At 36.6% G+C, this 16,546-nt stretch overlaps 1 protein-coding gene across 5 annotated transcripts in view; it reads right to left on the reverse strand.

The window, feature by feature from the left end:
- Positions 1-16,546, reverse strand: part of IFT81 (intraflagellar transport 81) — an 83,540-nt gene that overhangs the window by 66,797 nt on the left and 197 nt on the right. For 4 of the 5 annotated variants that reach the window (XM_041729452.1, XM_041729453.1, XM_041729450.1 and 1 more), the window contains exons 2-8: positions 13,877-14,035; positions 13,279-13,382; positions 12,092-12,272; positions 9,086-9,175; positions 6,265-6,330; positions 5,841-5,951; positions 4,463-4,547 (exon numbers count right to left, since the gene is read on the reverse strand). In XM_041729452.1, coding sequence (XP_041585386.1) covers positions 4,463-4,547; positions 5,841-5,951; positions 6,265-6,330; positions 9,086-9,175; positions 12,092-12,272; positions 13,279-13,382; positions 13,877-14,020 — 781 coding nt within the window. In that variant the 5' untranslated portion in view covers positions 14,021-14,035. Of the gene's footprint in view, positions 1-4,462; positions 4,548-5,840; positions 5,952-6,264; positions 6,331-9,085; positions 9,176-12,091; positions 12,273-13,278; positions 13,383-13,876; positions 14,036-16,027; positions 16,110-16,546 lie in introns of those variants that run through there. The other variant, XM_041729451.1, reaches the window with a different exon arrangement.

Genomic DNA, 16,546 nt, shown 5'->3' on the forward strand with positions numbered 1-16,546 from the left:
TAGTTTTTCTATCTTCAAGTTCTTAAACTACATATAATTAGAGATGTAAAGAATCAAATCTAAAATGCTTTTAAAGATTTAAAATTCTTAAATATTATTTCCCTATTTAAAAGATTTGAGACACCTGGGTGGCTCAGTCCACTGAGAATCTGACTCTTAAATTTGGCTCAGGTCACAATCTCAGTATTGGGAGATCCAGCCCTGGGTCAGGATCCATGCTCAGCTGGGCATCTGCTTGTCTCCCTCTCCCTCTCCCTCTGCCCCTCCCCTGGCCCCTCATGCGGGCTCCCCCACTAGTATGTGCTCTCTCAAATAAATAAATAAATAAATAAATCTTTAAAAAATAAATAAAAGATTCAAATTTTAGAAAACACAAACAAACAAAAAACTCACAAACTCATCTATAGTAACAGAAAGCAGATCAGTGGTTGCCTGGGAATAGGTCAAAAGCAAGATTTTACACAGGACACAAGAAAATGTCTGGGGGTGATGGATATAATTGTTATCTTGATTAAGGCTGATGATTTCACCAGTGTGTATAGTATGTCAAAACTTACCAAGGGTATACCTCAAATATGTGCAGTTTATTATATGTCCATCTTACCTCAGTACAACTGTTAAAAATGTAAATATAGGGTTTCTGCCACATTTTAAATTCTTCTCTTAAAAATTTTAACTTAAGATCTTGAAAAGTAGTCATATGTTCTATGTAGCTTTTAAAAAATTACCTTTCAAAATCCTGGTGAAATTACATATAAGGTCACTAAGATCTCAGCAAACTTTTTGATTAAAAACCCTCTGAAAATATCTTACTGGTCCTACTATAGTTTAATGAGTAGCTTCTTTTATATAATAAATCTTATTAAAGTGTAGAGTATAAAGATGAATTAACTTCTGTGAGTGGTTTATAATATGGCTGTTACTCTGAAAAAATACAAAGCACATTCCTACACTAAAAATACTTTTTATGTTATTTATGTAAATAGAAACTTTCCCTAAGTCATTTTTGTTACTTAGAAAATTTAGGTAGACCTTCTTAAAGAAAATAGCTGGATCAATTAAACATGTGTCATGTACTCTTTTCCCAGGCTGCTGAATACAACCCTTAAGACTGTTTCCCACTGTCTGGGTGGCTCAGCAGTTGAGGCTCTGCCTTCAGCTCAGGGCATGATCCTTGAAGTTCCAGGATCTGAGTCCCACATCAGGTTTCCCAGGGGGAGCCTGCTTATCCCTCTGCCTGTGTCTCTGACTCTGTGTTTTTTATGAATAAATAAAATCTTCAAAAAAAAAAAAAAAGACTTTCCCAGAAAGATATCAACAAAGCAATAACTTAACTTGCTGCTCCCCACACTCTGTCCACCCCCAGAGAACACACATTACACACCTAAGATCTTATTTTTATGTTTTCAGCCCTTTTTTTCTTACTTGACTCCCCTCCTATCTGTGGAAAAGATCATTTTCTTCCTTTCCAGGGTTTGGGCCTCTACTCCTATCTCCTAACTAGTTAACAGACTATTTACTGAAGGCCGGGTGTGTGTAATTTAGCATGCTTTGGCCTGGAAATAGAAAGACCAATTACGACTCAGTGATTAGTCTGGAGTTTAGTTGAGTCAGAGTCAGATATGCCAACAACTAACATATTGTGGTAATTGCTGCAGAACATTCAGTGCACACAGGAAAGGCTGCTACCACTTCTCACCTTTCCGTCCTGGATCTTCAGTCTCTGTTTGTCTGGCTGACTCTCCCCTGCAGCACACAATCACCCTGCACCACTACCCTCCCTCAGTCTAGGCACAGTACTGTCTTCCTCATTCATTTGCACACTCCCTTTCTCTCTTGTCTTCTTTTCAAGACAGGCAGTCAGAAGAAGCCTACTGTTTTCTCTCTCCTTCATCTACTACGTTTATGTTCCTTCAGGTCACTGTGCCTTAGCATGGAATGTCTTCTTCTCCTTCACCTTTCCAACTTGAACTTAACTCAGGTGCCACCTTGTCCAGGAAGCCATTTGATTCTGTGCTAGGGTTTGGTGATTTGCCTCTTTGTTCTCATAGAACCCTGTGCTGAGTTCCATCAGCAACAAGTCTGTAAAGCTGCATGATCACTGTTCACTGCCTGCCCTTCCTGTATTCAATTATGAGAACCTAAGGTAACTTTTGCTTTCCATTCCTAGCACTCAGCACAGCACCTGACATGTAGTAGATATTCAACAAATATTGAATTAATACACTGTGGGTTTGAGCCAATTATTTCTCTTACTACTTAACAATGCAATTGATTTTATTATTTAGCAACATCTACTAACATATTACTTATATCAATATTTTACATCAACATCCCAAGAAATGCATAAAACACAATTTTTTTCATGAATTTTATTACTTAGTGAATAATTATTTATTTTCTGGCCCAATTTCTTTTTAGGCTAGAAAGCCAAAGCCAACTAAAGACTATCAATTCAAATAAAAAATGAAATACTACTAATACCATAAGTATCTTTGGATATTCTGTTTAGTTGTCAGAATTAAAACATAATAGCAAGAAATATTTAACCTAACAAGATTGAAGACAGATACTGCAGAAACACACTTCCAGATGAACATTTTAATTGCATTAAACTCCACTGATCAACCAATTGTTTTTCTGCATACCAAATTTTACATACATTACCTACATTTCAAAACATTCACTATTAATGGTACATTTCTAATACTTTCTTAGTAAGAATAGGCCTATACAAATTACTTATCGATACTAATTTTTATTTTATTATTATTATTTAAGATTTTATTTATTTGACACAGAAAGAGAGAAAGCACAAGCAGGGGGAGAGGCAGGCAGAGGGGGAAGCAGCAGCAGGCCCCCCATTGAGCAGGGAGCCCAATATGGAACTCGATCCCAGGACCTTGGGATCATGACCTGAGCCGAAGGCAGACGCCCAACCAACTGAGCTACCCAGGCACCCCTGATATTAATTTTTAAATAGTTATGATTTAACGGGTTTCTTTTGAGATTTATCTTACCTTTTTGCAGTAAATTGTGAAGGAACCTACATCAAATCCAAAGCACATACACTAAAAAGATATAGATTATACTAAGGAGAAAAAAATCATAAAAAAGGTATTTTCTTTGTACTGAAAAAAGTGTATAATTCAGTGGATTTTAGTAAATTCAGAATTATGCAACCATAACCACAGTTTTAGAACATTTTCATAGGCTCTGAAAGAAGCTCTATACTCATTAGCAGTCCCTTCCTCCTCAAACAACACACACACACACACACACACACACACACACACAGCCGTTCTTTCCTACAACCCTACAGCCCTAAGCAATCACTAGTTTGATTATTATCTCTCTAGATTTGCTTATTCTGGACATTTCATACAGATGGAATCATAAAATATGTGGTGTTTTGTGATGAGTTTCTTTCATTTAACATGTTTTGATACATGTAGTATATGTATCAATAGTTGATTTCTTTGCATTCCATTGGGTTGATATACCACATTTTGTTTATTTGTTCATCAGTTTGGGACATTTGGGTTATTTCCACTTTCTGGCTATTATGAATAAGGCTGCTGTGAACATTCGTGTACAAATTTTTGTGTGGACACAGGTTTTTAATTTCCTTGGGTAGATGCCTAGGAATGAAATTACTGGGTCATGGTAACTCTATATTTAACATTTTGAGGAACTGCCAGATATGTTTTTCAAAGCAGTCATAACATTTTATATTCCCACCAGCAACATATTAGAGTTCCATTTTCTCCATGCTATCCCCAACACTTGTTGTTATCTTTTTTATTCTATAACTTATAGCTTAGATTATAATATTTCATATAATATTATAGAAAGATTAATTAACCCTTGAACAGCTAAATTTTTACATTACACTTATCCAGTACCAATTAGAGCTTTCTACTACTCTTTCAGTTTACATGGTCTTTCTTCTGTTGAGCAAAAACACTAAAAATGCCTAGGATGGGTTTGGTGGTGTAATCTGGAAATATCAGAACAATTTATCTTCTAAATAAAGCTAATATAACAATAGAGCCAGGATTACCCATGCCATTAGCACAATCGAATAATATGAAAAAACACTCAGCTTTAAGGGTCCAACATTTTATTTCTTTACAACAATTATTCGCTCTACAACAATTATTCGCATCTTTTCTATCCATCCTAAGTATTTTAGATGCTCACACAACAGAGAGCCTCCTTCCACCGTGGTTTTCAGTCCCTTCACCCTCTGACCAAAGAGTGAATGGAAATTATAAAACCAGGTAAAAACTTAAGGATGTCTCCAACAGGGCTCTCATGCATTACCTAGGAAATGCCATTCTAAAATGCTTAGCTATCACTAGATGATAATTAATTCCCATGAGTTGATTGTTTTAAGAATAACTACTAACTTAAACTAATATTCTCTGATCATCTGTATCATGTAATAGTTTCCACTTACTTTCAGGCTTTGCATCTGCTGCTGCATGGCGCATACTTTTCAGCTGATTTTGTATTCTCTGCAGTCTCTGCACTGCATGAAATAGCTTTAAAATACAAGTAGATCCATTATTTGCTTAATCTATTGAAACCTACCACTCACATAGACAAGCAAAGAAAAATACAAGTTCCACATAATTCTTGCAATTTAAGAATAATAAGAACTAAGAAAATTACTATGTTGAACCCAAAATGTAACTAATTTTCTCAATACCTTTTCATGTAAAGCTTTTTACAAAAAAGCTTTCAGAAAGTTTATCTTCAGTTATTTGCTGTACTTAGTGATCAAGGAAAAATACTTGGTAAAGAAATACATATACTAGGCCTCCAGACTTTTCTTGCTATAACATGGGTTTCTTTCTTTCTTTTTAAGTAATCTCTATACTCAATGTGCGGCTTTAACCCACACCCCAAGGTCAAAAGCTGCACGCTCCACCAACTGAGTCAGCCAGGTGCCCTAACATGGTTTTCTTAATTCTAAGGAATACTAGCATTCTCACAAATGATGTCTTAGAATCACACACTGATGCTAAGTAACCATTCATAGCCCAAGCAATGCAGCTTACTGGTACAGTGGAACTACTATGATGCTAAGACAAGTTCCAAAAAAGTCAAACATCTCATTGAACAGGAAGTATATTCTTAACATATAAGTCTACTCAGTTTTAAGATAGATTTTTCAATACAATAAGCAATCCTTTCTAGCCAGATTATTTTTTCTTTAAGGCAAAGTCTAAAAATGTGGAGTATGGATGATTTTGAGTCTTTTCATGATTTGCTTATTTCCATGGGAATAAAGTATAGTGGATACTATGATCAGTGGAATAAAATGGATATTCTCATCACCCCAGAATTCAGGACACCCTTCAGAGATCTGACAAATTTTAATGCTCTGTAATGCTCTGTAATGCTCTGTAATGTTGTGTCAACATAAGTTAAGCATAGGCCAAAAGGTAGTATATAGATACATACTGGGTACAGAACTCAGTAGTATTATTGCTGTTGGTGTCACAAAATCCTCTTAAGGGATGCCTGGGTGGCTGAGTGGTTGAGTGTCTGCCTTTGGCTTGGGTTGTGATCCTGGAATCCTGGGATCGAGTCCTGCATTGAGTGCTCCGCAGAGAGCCTGCTTCTCCCTCTGCCTGTGTCTCTGCCTCTCTGTGTCTCTCATGAATAAATAAATAAAATCTTTTTTTAAAAAATCCTCTTAAGAGTATTCCATCATGTTAACAAAAGGAAACATGAACTTCTACAATTCTAGAATCCTTTTTTCTTTATATTCGAATGATCAAAAAGACCTATTTCTTTCATCATAAGAATATAAACTTTTATGAGGATACCTGATTCTTTTGTTCCTGTTTCTGTTGCACAAGAAATTCTTCTCTTTCTTTTTCAACTCGAAGTTGCCTTGCTATTTTAAGCATCCGTTGATGATTCTGAACTGTCTCCACCTACAGTAAGGGAATAAGTAGTACATGTTACTGTCAAGTTTAAGAAAGAAATTAGCATGTCATGTGATTCAGACATCCACTTATCATTTCTTTTTGGCAAACAGTACTCCCTAGAGATGACAGTAAAGTTCCAGACTCCAGGTCCTTAAAAATTCTGAGCTACTGCCTAGGGAGATTCCCTTTCTGTCAATGTTATTTGAGTCCATTCTCAGATGTACACCCATACTTTGCTTAATCCTTATTTCCATTCCTAAATCTCTGCAAGTCCTTGGGACTTGAGGCCAAAGTCTTAGAGTGCTAATTTTTGCCTTACCCTTTTCTTCAAACGTTCAACTCTCTTAATGAGCTGATCCTTTTCTTCCTCCATTGCACTGATATCCTAAAAAAGTAGTCAAGGACACATTATAAGAAAAAGCGTTCTTTGTAGAATTCAAATAAAGTTTTCATATGGTTTTTTCACTACTTATAACCAGAGCATTAAGGAACAAAGATACTCTTTTGGATAAAGGGCATTTTTATATCCACCCCCCCACCCCCGCCAGGATTCTTTATTCAGGATAATTTATTTGGCAGCTTAGTGTTCATTTAGAAAAGCAACCAAAACAGGTAATAACGTAGCAAGGTAAAGCTGCCAACCAGCACATTTGTGTTCTGCCCAAATAAGGGCACACAATTTTTCAAAAGTCTTCTATAATGGAAAGTGTACAGGTCTAAAACCATGAAAACAGCTGCTGACACTTCATCTATTGTTAAATACCAAACTATATATTCTGCCAATTTTCCATCAAAATTATTTTTAAGGTTGTGGTGTTTTCAATACATAAATTTGTGTCTGGTTTTGTCAATTAACCAATTCCCTTCCTTAAAAAAAAAAAAAAAGACTTCAAAAATAAACCACCTTCCTTTTAATCAGCTCCACATATTTTCTAGTGAAAACAAACAATCCTTCCTAAACTTAAAAAACTAATAGCCTAACTATCACAGTAATACTAAAGAGAAAAATATATGTAGTAGTCAGTATTGATAGGATCTGGGGAACTCTTATTCGCTATTGATGGCATTGTACTGAAGAAAAAGATCAAAAGTCTTAAACATATATACCATCTAGCCTGATAATTCCTCTTCTGGGAATTTGTCCTAATAAAATATGCATGGAAGGCCAAAGACTTCTCTATGAGGAGTCTCACAGATACTAATCATATCTAAAATTTGTAAATTACCAAATGTCTGAGAATTATTAAATAAACTATGGCACAATATAATGAAAGTCATTAAAAATTATGCAAAGGAATGTTTAATGACAGAAAAATGATATGACATTACTTCAAAGAAGCAGATTACAACATTTATATATAGTACAATACAAAGAAAAAGTATTAAATATATTCGCTAAAATGTCAATAGTAGTTATCTCTACAGCATGGGATTATGAGTGAATTATCTTCTATTTCTTGCTTTTCATATTTTCTACAAAGAATATGTTCAAAAATAGTTTGGCAATAATGAAATTAAAATGACAGACTCTCAGTCTTTTTATCATGTCAGTTTACTCACATGATGTAACAGAGGAACAGTGGATGAATATCCATCACTCTTCCTTCATACTATAAATATCCTACTTATGGCTCTCTCTCCCAGTAAATGTGAGCTCACCTTTTGTTCCCAATACACTCAACAAACTCTCATTGAGAACCTACCACATGCGGGCACTGTGATAGACACTGGGGATACAGTGATGAACAAAATAGAGAGACATGGCCCTTACCCTCACAGGGCATAAAGATAGTTGGGAAAATAGACATTAAGGTAATTTTAAGTGTGGTGAGTTTTATAAAACAAAAAGAACTGGGGGAACTACTCCATCTAGGGAATCAGGGAAGGCCTCTCTGAGGAGGCAACTTCTATTGTTTCTTGATTAAAAAGACAAAGATGGCATGGATAACTCAGGAATTCTAAAAATACAAAATTCATGAAAGTGGAATCAGTATGTGTTTAGGGAAAGAAGTTATATGCCTGGTGAAAATGATAAATTTTGGAGAACATTAAGTGACATGCGTCAAAAGTCCTGAAAATTTTTGTATGCCTTAATATTTCTAGAAATATATCCAGGGAAACAATTATAGATACCCCAAATAAATTTATGTATACAACAAGCATAGCATTATCTGTAACAGCAAAAAATAAAATAAAAACCAAAAATGGTTAACCTATCCATATGGAATATTATTTAATCATTAAAAATCATATTTAGGGGCACCTGGTTGGCTCAGCTGGTTAAGCAGCCAACTCTTGATTTCAGCTCAGTTCATGATTTCAGGGTCCTGAGACTGAGTTTTGCCTCAGGCTCTGTACTCAAGTGGGGAGTTCACCTGAGAATCTTTCCTCTCCCTCTTTCCCAACCCCCAAATTAAAAAAAAATCATATTTAGGGGGCACCAAGGTGGTTCAGTGGGTTAAGCATCCAATTCTTGATTTTGGCTCAGGTCATGATCTCATGGTCATGAGATCAAGCCCCACATTGGGCTCCACATTGGGCATGGAGCCTGCCTAAGATTCTCTCTCTCCCTGTCCCTCTGTCCTTCCCCCGCAGTCCCTCTTAAAAAAAAAAAAAAAAAAAAACAATGTGAATGTTTACAATGCAATGATTAAAAAAGCAATATACAAATAACTATGTATATAGCATGACCCCAAATACCCACCAACACAAATACACAAAGCCTGAAAGATAACAATTGGATGGTTTTTTCTTCTTTGTTCTTGCCTTTCTCTCTCTCTCTCTCTCTCTATATATATATATGTGTGTGTGTGTGTGTGTGTGTGTATGTATATATGATAAATATACTTTATATAACATACATTTTTTACTATATACACATAGAGAAAGATAGCCAAAATGTAATCTTTTATAATCCATGGTAGTAGTCTATACAGTACATAAGAACTCATTATGAATTTACCCTGGTATCATTAATTTCTTCAGTAAAGAATTAGCAAAGATTCAACAAAAGAAAATCTGACCCTTGTTATCACTGGTTCCTATGTAGTTTTAAGACTCATACTGAATTAACCAAAAACAAAAATGGGAAAATATTCAAATCTAAAAAAAATATTGTTACTATATTTTCCTTTCTTTACCCTTCTTATTTCTGCTGTAGAAAATCCAGATGTCTTGAGTTGTTCACATTCTTTATGCAAAGTTTTAAAGGCTTCCATCAGCTCTTCATACTAAAAGACAAGTTAAAAAATTATAAACTAATGACTAGGTCCAGTAGGCTTTTCTTCATTAGGTTACCAATTAACCTATAGTGATTACTTAAATTACATAATTACTTATAAATTACAAATTACTTATAGTGATTACTTAAATTACATAAGATTACTTAAATTACATAAATTACAAATTACATAAAATCATATCCTTTAACATTTATATAAGACACAGAAAAAGTGTGTATAATCTGGTCATAAGTACTTCTCCAGCTTCCTCTCTGGTTACTTAACTCATATTCTCTACTCTAGCTATGGTGATCTTTCAATCCTTGGAAAATTCTATGCTCTCACCTGCAGTCTACCCACCCTATTCCCTCTGAGAATACTCTATGACTTCCTCACCCCTTACTTGGATAATTTCAGTTCATCTGTCAGGTCTCAGCATAGATACTACCATTCTCAGAGAAGACTTCTCTAGCTTTGTACCTATGCTAGGTCAGAGTGTCATGATATCAGAATATAAACACCACATAAAATTAAAATTGCCTAGTTACTTGTCTGTCTCCCTCCATTAGACAGGGAGAGTCAAGAGGACAAGAATCCTGTTATCCTATACAATTCAGTGCCCTGAGGCCCAGCATGATGCATAACTGATAAATTCAATAAAAAGTAGGTGAATGAATGAAAAAAATCACAAATCTTACCCAAAATTCTTTAAAAATAGAATTTTTTTGTAAGCAATGGCAGGAAATTAATATGTTTTTTGACTGATCATATCCTAAAAATCTGTAAATCATTTATTCTAAAACTTCTCATTTAGAAGACAAGGTTCTGTGCTAAATGACTGGCCAAATGTAGAAGTCATTTTAGATATAAACCTCAGGTATGCTTCATGAATAAACATATCTTTATCATTAATTCTTCCACTAATTATCTGGGCATATTTAGTAAAAGCTATTAATAAACTTTCTCCAGAGCAATTAGTTTTTTATCAAGTTTATTGATGAGGGAGTGTAAGGAGGAGAAAATACTTCACATTTACATTTCTCTATTTCGTACATTATGTAAAGCCTTCAAATGAAGGGGCTGGAGTTGTCTCATTCTGCTGTACTTCTCCTATGACATCTACTGTAACATTTGACATGATTATTTACATAAATCTTTCAATACCCAAAATGTCTTTAGAGATCAAGATTGGCTCTAGTGTGAGTGACTGCGATGGCTATCCCAAATAACCAAATATATGGAGATGCCTGGGTGTCTCAGTGATTGAGCACCTGCCTTTGGCTCAGGTTGTGATCCTGGGGTCCTGGGATCGAGCCCCACATCAGGCTCCCTGTGGGGAGCTTGCTTCTCCCTCTGCCTATGTCTCTCCTTCATTCTCTGTGTCTCTCATGAATAAATAAGTAAAATCTTTTTAAAAAACCCACCAAATATATGGATGAAAAAACATTCAGTTTTGATTGTTCCGATCCAATCCCAATTTTGAACACATAGTGTATTTAAGCAACTCTACAAAACCCTGGAGGAAAACAAAGATGGATACACATGATACCTGTCTTCATAGACCTCATAATCCATTGGGTAGACTGACAAACTATTCACAACAAACTGCACAAATCAACATATGTATATAGTATAGAATAAAAGCACAAAGAGCTAAACAGAGGCACTTTTTAAAAATCAAAATCCTTTGAAGTCTTAAGCCTGAATCCTCTTTTTCCATAGTCTTTGATGAGCAATGTGCTTTGAAATCCCAGGGCCAAGATCCAGACCAGCCAGAATCCTCAGTATTGTGAATGGGCAGAGGAGGGAGCAAAGGAGGAGGGAGAGGGAAAAGGAGAAAATCCCAAGCAGACTCCTGGCTGAGTGCAAGCCTGACCCCACGACCCTGAGATTATGACCTGAGCCAAACAGAGTCTGAGTATGCTTAACTGACTGAGAAATCCAGGAGCCCCCAAAGTAGTTAGGAGCTTTAAGGACAAAACCTAATAACATCCTAAAAATCTATGAGGAAAGTACACTGAGATTTCAAACTCCTGGCCCTTTCTCTACCTTCTGCCTGATTGGGAAATCCTTTGAGATCTCAAGCCTAGCTTCTTTGCCTGTATCAAATCCTCTCAGGGGCTCACAGGTCCTGATTTGTCAAATTTACATTCCTCTATTTCGTACATTATGTAAAGTCTTCAAATGTAGGGGGGTTGGAGTTGTTTCATTCTGCTGTACTTCTCCCATGACATCTACTGTAACATGTGACATGATTATTTACATAAATCTTTCACAAGTGTCAATAGTGTCAATTATCCCACTTTCACAAGTGGGATAGTGTTAATTTATACCTTTGCTTTCTTGTAATTATTACGATAGTCCCTTTCTCTCTGATTTAGATGACAAACCGTATAGTTATCTAAGTGATCAGCAAAGTGCTCTGCAGTCCCAAACCTAAAATCCTATCTACCCACAATTCTTAAGTAATAAATTATTCTAAAATCCTAATCTCAGGGTTTTATTCTATCTATATACCTCTATCACTGAAATAGTATTTGTGTGCAAAAGTCAGTATTTTCATACATGATTACAGTTGAACAATATATTTTTTAAAGATTTCATTTATTTATTCATGAGAGACACACAGAGACACAGAGAGAGAGGCAGACACAGGCAGAGGAAGAAGCAGGCTCCATGCAGGGAGCCCAATGTGGGACTTGATCCCAAGACTCCAGGGTAATGCCCTGGGCCGAAGGCAGGCGCTAACCGCTGAACCACCCAGGGATCCCCACAGTTGAACAATATTAATAACTATTTTACCTTTTGGTGCCACCTGGAAATATAGAAAGCAAATAAGCTAAAGAGAAATTAACAAGTATTTGAACATGTGCATCTCGATATACATTACAGATAGTTTAAAAATACCATTTGTGTATTGTATACCTGTTTATTGGTATCAGCCACAGTTTCATCCTGAAGAAACTCACTTGGTACCTCAAGCTTTATTAAAAAACGAGCTAAATATGCTCTTTTCTTCAGTTCATTAGTCCTCTGAAGAAGCCAGTGGAGCACTGGGTAAATTACAGGTTTACTTCCAATCACCAGACCCTGACGAAAGGTACTCCTATAAAAAGAAAATAAACACGTGCAAGTGAGCACCACCCCTCTCTCCGGCTTATAACAAATAAAGCTTGAGAAGAGATAAAAGCTCAAACCCTAATTTACAATTCTTGATGGCCTTCCATGACTATTAAAAAAAAAAAAAAGAAAAAGAAGAAGAAGATAAAACCAAGGCTATTCTGAAGTCATTCCATATATCAACAATAAATATAAAATTAGGCCCACAATATATAACTGTACTATATCGGGGGGAGGTTGTATTGGAACCATTAATTGGTATAGTCTACCTTAATAACTTCATTGGCTGGGCATGTTTAAGTTACTGTTTTTATTTAGGATGGCAGATAATTGGGCAGCCCGGGTGGTTCAGCGGTTTAGCGCCACCTTCAGCCCTGGGTGTCATACTGGAGACCCCGGATCGAGTCCCACATCGGGCTCCCTGTGCGGAGCCTGCTTCTCCCTCTGCCTGTGTCTCTGCCTGCCTTTCTGGGTGTGTGTGTCTCTCACGAATAAATGAATGAAATCTTTAAAAGAAAAAAAAAAAAAAAAAAGGACGGCAGATAATTGATAAATGATAAAATAGAATAGTGGGATTTGCGTGACTTTTTTGTTTAGGGGGAAAAACTGATCCACTTAAGACTTCTACATGACAAAATAATATTAAAAGTTCAAGATTATTTTGAAATTCAGTGATGTTCTAAAGCCATTGACAGGAAGACCAGGTATTGTCTAGGAAGACTAACTGTAGCCCAAGAAAGTCTGGATATTCAAGCATTGCTTTAAGAAAGCAACACATGGGGGTATCAGTCAGTTAAGCTTCTGCCTTTGACTCAGGTCATGATGGTCTCAGGATCCTGGGATTGAGCCCTGTGTCAGGCTCCCTGCTCAGAGGGGAGCCTGCTTCTCCCTCTCCCTCTCTCCCTGCTTGTGCTCTCTCACTCTCCCAAATAAATAAATAAATCCTAAAAAAAAAAAAAAAAAAAAAGTGCAACATGTGATCAGACTCTTACATGTCTGTGGCATTTCCTGGAGGTTTATATTTAAGGATACCAAGAAGGCTCAACATCCTTTTGGCTGTTTGCTCTGGCATCTCCTCTCTGATATCAACAACTTGCTAAGAGATAAATAAATTGAAAAAATATGTTATTGTATATCTAACAAAGAACAATATTTAAACTGACAAAACTGTTCTACTAGAGCAAAATAGGTACAATGGTCTCTTCATAAAACAGATTAAGTATGGAGGCCCCAGATTCCACGTGAGGGTACATACAAGTCAGATCAGGATTTGTATTAAGAATGTCAAGCTTAAAAAGCATCCAGTGGAAAAGACCAGCGTATAAAAGACATGACCTAACTTGCAATACAATAAAACCTTTTGTAAAAGCATTTTGATTCCAGGACCAAGTCAATTTATGTTTGGAGTAGAGGAATAATTTCTAAACAACGTACAAGTACATAATTTAATTTTTAAGCTAGCAGAGAAACCTTAAAGGTCATTTATTATTATTTTCCGAGCATGGAAAATAAGGCCCAAGACTCATAGATATTTAGAGCCAGAAACTAGCTTTCCTGCTACCTTTGTCACAAGAAAGAGAAAACTCTTACCTTTGGGTCAATCTCAGCCAGAACATCATTGAGAACTTGCAATAGTTGCATTGGCTCCAGGGAATCAAATGTGATTAAATTATAGTTCTTCCTAAAAGGCTCTTTATTGAGATTGTCCACAATGAATTTGATTTGATCACTCATAATTAGGTCTTATAACTAAAAATAGAGATAAAATTCCTCAATACTGAAAACAAACATTCTGGAAAAAATTAGTATTAAGTTTATAGAAAGTAGAAATGAAAAGTACAATTCTCCATGGCACACAAAATGCTGGGAAAAGTATCATTTTGTCGAAAGAAATCAGAATATGAAGACTTCACTATGAATGTTACAGTATATACTACTAATATTGAATACCAAATGTTTTTTATATACATCTGGTAAGATAGCAATCATATGAATTAGGCTACAGACATGCTTCGAATTTTTTTAGAATTAGCAGCCCATGTTTAAAAATTGAGAGGTTTTTTTTTTTTTTTTTTTTTTGAGAGTTTTTTTTTTTTACATTAAAATCCAGATACCCAGGAGCTCAGGTGGCTCAGCAGTTTAGCACCTGCCTTTGGGTCAGAGCGTGATCCATATCCACTTTCTCTTCAAAATCAGGTCTGGCAAACCTGGATACACATTTGTGTACAGCCACACCCAAATAAAGCTGAGCAGAGGCTGTAGGCTTTAGCCTGGGCATGCATTCTTTGGTTTGGTTCTGGTTTCCTCCACCAAGCATTCTTCACCCATTGATGTTACGTAGGCATTGACTCTGCCATCCTTGAGTAATTCAGACCTATGTCTCCTTGTGCCTTCAATAAGGTAACAGCCTCAAGTTTTCTGGCCTCTGCCTCTCCTATTCCAAATCATTTGTATGATTCTCATTGCTCACAAAACAAAGTCCAAACTTCTTGGATTTTGATTGCTTTCAGATCTAACTCAATTTAGCTTTCCTGCTTTTATTTCAAAATTGTTACCTTTTACTCTTTTAAATTTTGCAGGACTGAAAGTTACTGCTCCCTAGTTTTTCCACCTCTGTCATCAGTTAATGCTGTTTTCTTGCCTAGAAAGACTGTTCCTCACCTGACTTCCACAGGTGCAAACCCTAACGGTCTTTCAGGATCTGCCCTCCAAATGCACCTTCCTCTGGGAAGCCATTCTCAAGCTATCTCCCACATTCTGCACTAGAATATTGCCTGCCCTCCAAGTTAACCACACTTTATCTGCCCTGCTCTCCTAGAGTTACTTTTCTGTTTTCTACCTGGGACTTAACCTACATTTCCTCTTCTCTACCAAAATGTAAATTCCGTGAGGACATATCTGTGCCTAATTCCATCTGTGAATACCCACTGCATCAAAACAGTGATTTCTTCCATAGACTAGAGAAATGTATTCACAGGCCCAAAGCCATAAAAAGAAAGATAAGCCTAAGTAGGTTGGTGGTGATGTGATCATGACCTTTTTAAAAATTAAATATCTAACTATTTAACTACTGAAGCAGCTTTACCAAGGTTCCTAGTGTTTCCTGCATGAAGGTATCAATTGTTTAGTATGGGAAGAAGTGGTAGAAATTTTGCAGGCAGGCAATTTTTTTAAACCAGCAATATTAAAAAAAGGAATTAAAAAAATGAACTGCTAAAAAAAAGAAAGAAAAAAATCACTTTGGTGCCTCCTAATAGTTTTTAACTAAGAAATGAACAGATGCTATTTTATCAGACATTAGATGAAGGTTGCATGCATTTTGCTCTGAAATAGATTTTTTTTTAATTGGATGGGTGGATCTGGATATTTGGAAAACACGAAATTAAAGATATCATTTCTCCATAATTATGATAAACTTATGAGTAAATGATCATTATTTTTAAAAAAATTAAGTCAGAAGACAGTAGAAAGGATAACCAATGTGGCTGAAAACTTAGAGGTTTCCTTTCATCTATAAAAGGAAAACTTTCCCGTAAATAAAAATCCACATCGGAAATGCAAGTTTTTCATCATTAAAAGTATTTTAAGTAAAAGTACTCATCGTAACCTTCACATACATATATAGTTAATTTTAATGACTTAAAAATTATATATATAATACATAACATAATACACATGTATAATTTTTTTCCCTTTTCAAAAAAAACCCCCAAACACTTGGATGCACGAGTAAAACGTTACCAGGAGAGGAAAAGAAAAGAGCTGGGTTCCCCCTAGGTGCCACAAGCTTTTGGATGGTCACCCGCTAAGGACAAAGATGTACAGGTAGGTTGTCTATGCCCAGTGGGCTCTGCGCTCTAAAATTAGCAAAAGCAATTACTCTCCCTCTGCCAGCGGAAAGTCGCCACACTAATTCCCGAGCACTTACCCACATGAGAGGCCAAGGGGGTGGGGGGGGGGCGAGAATTAAAACCAGGACGTGCCTTTATCTGGCACAACTCGGGACGGGAACGACGCTGCCCTGGTCCCAGGCCTGCACAAGCAGGGACCAGCAGCCTCTTAGGATTCCCCAAAATAGTGTCCCCTCCCACCCCCCACGTCCAGGGGCTCGGGACACAGGACAGGGGACCCCACATCCGACCCATGTACCTCGCGGGGGGGTGACGTGGGTTCCCCGACCGCTCAACCCTCGGGGAGCGGCCTGGCGGGCATCGACCCGGGTGTCGGGGGCTTAACTGCTGCGACCCTCCCCTGGCGAGG

The sequence above is a fragment of the Vulpes lagopus genome, chromosome 14, assembly GCF_018345385.1.
Source record: "Vulpes lagopus strain Blue_001 chromosome 14, ASM1834538v1, whole genome shotgun sequence".
In the NCBI taxonomy this organism is placed as follows: Eukaryota; Metazoa; Chordata; class Mammalia; order Carnivora; family Canidae; genus Vulpes; species Vulpes lagopus.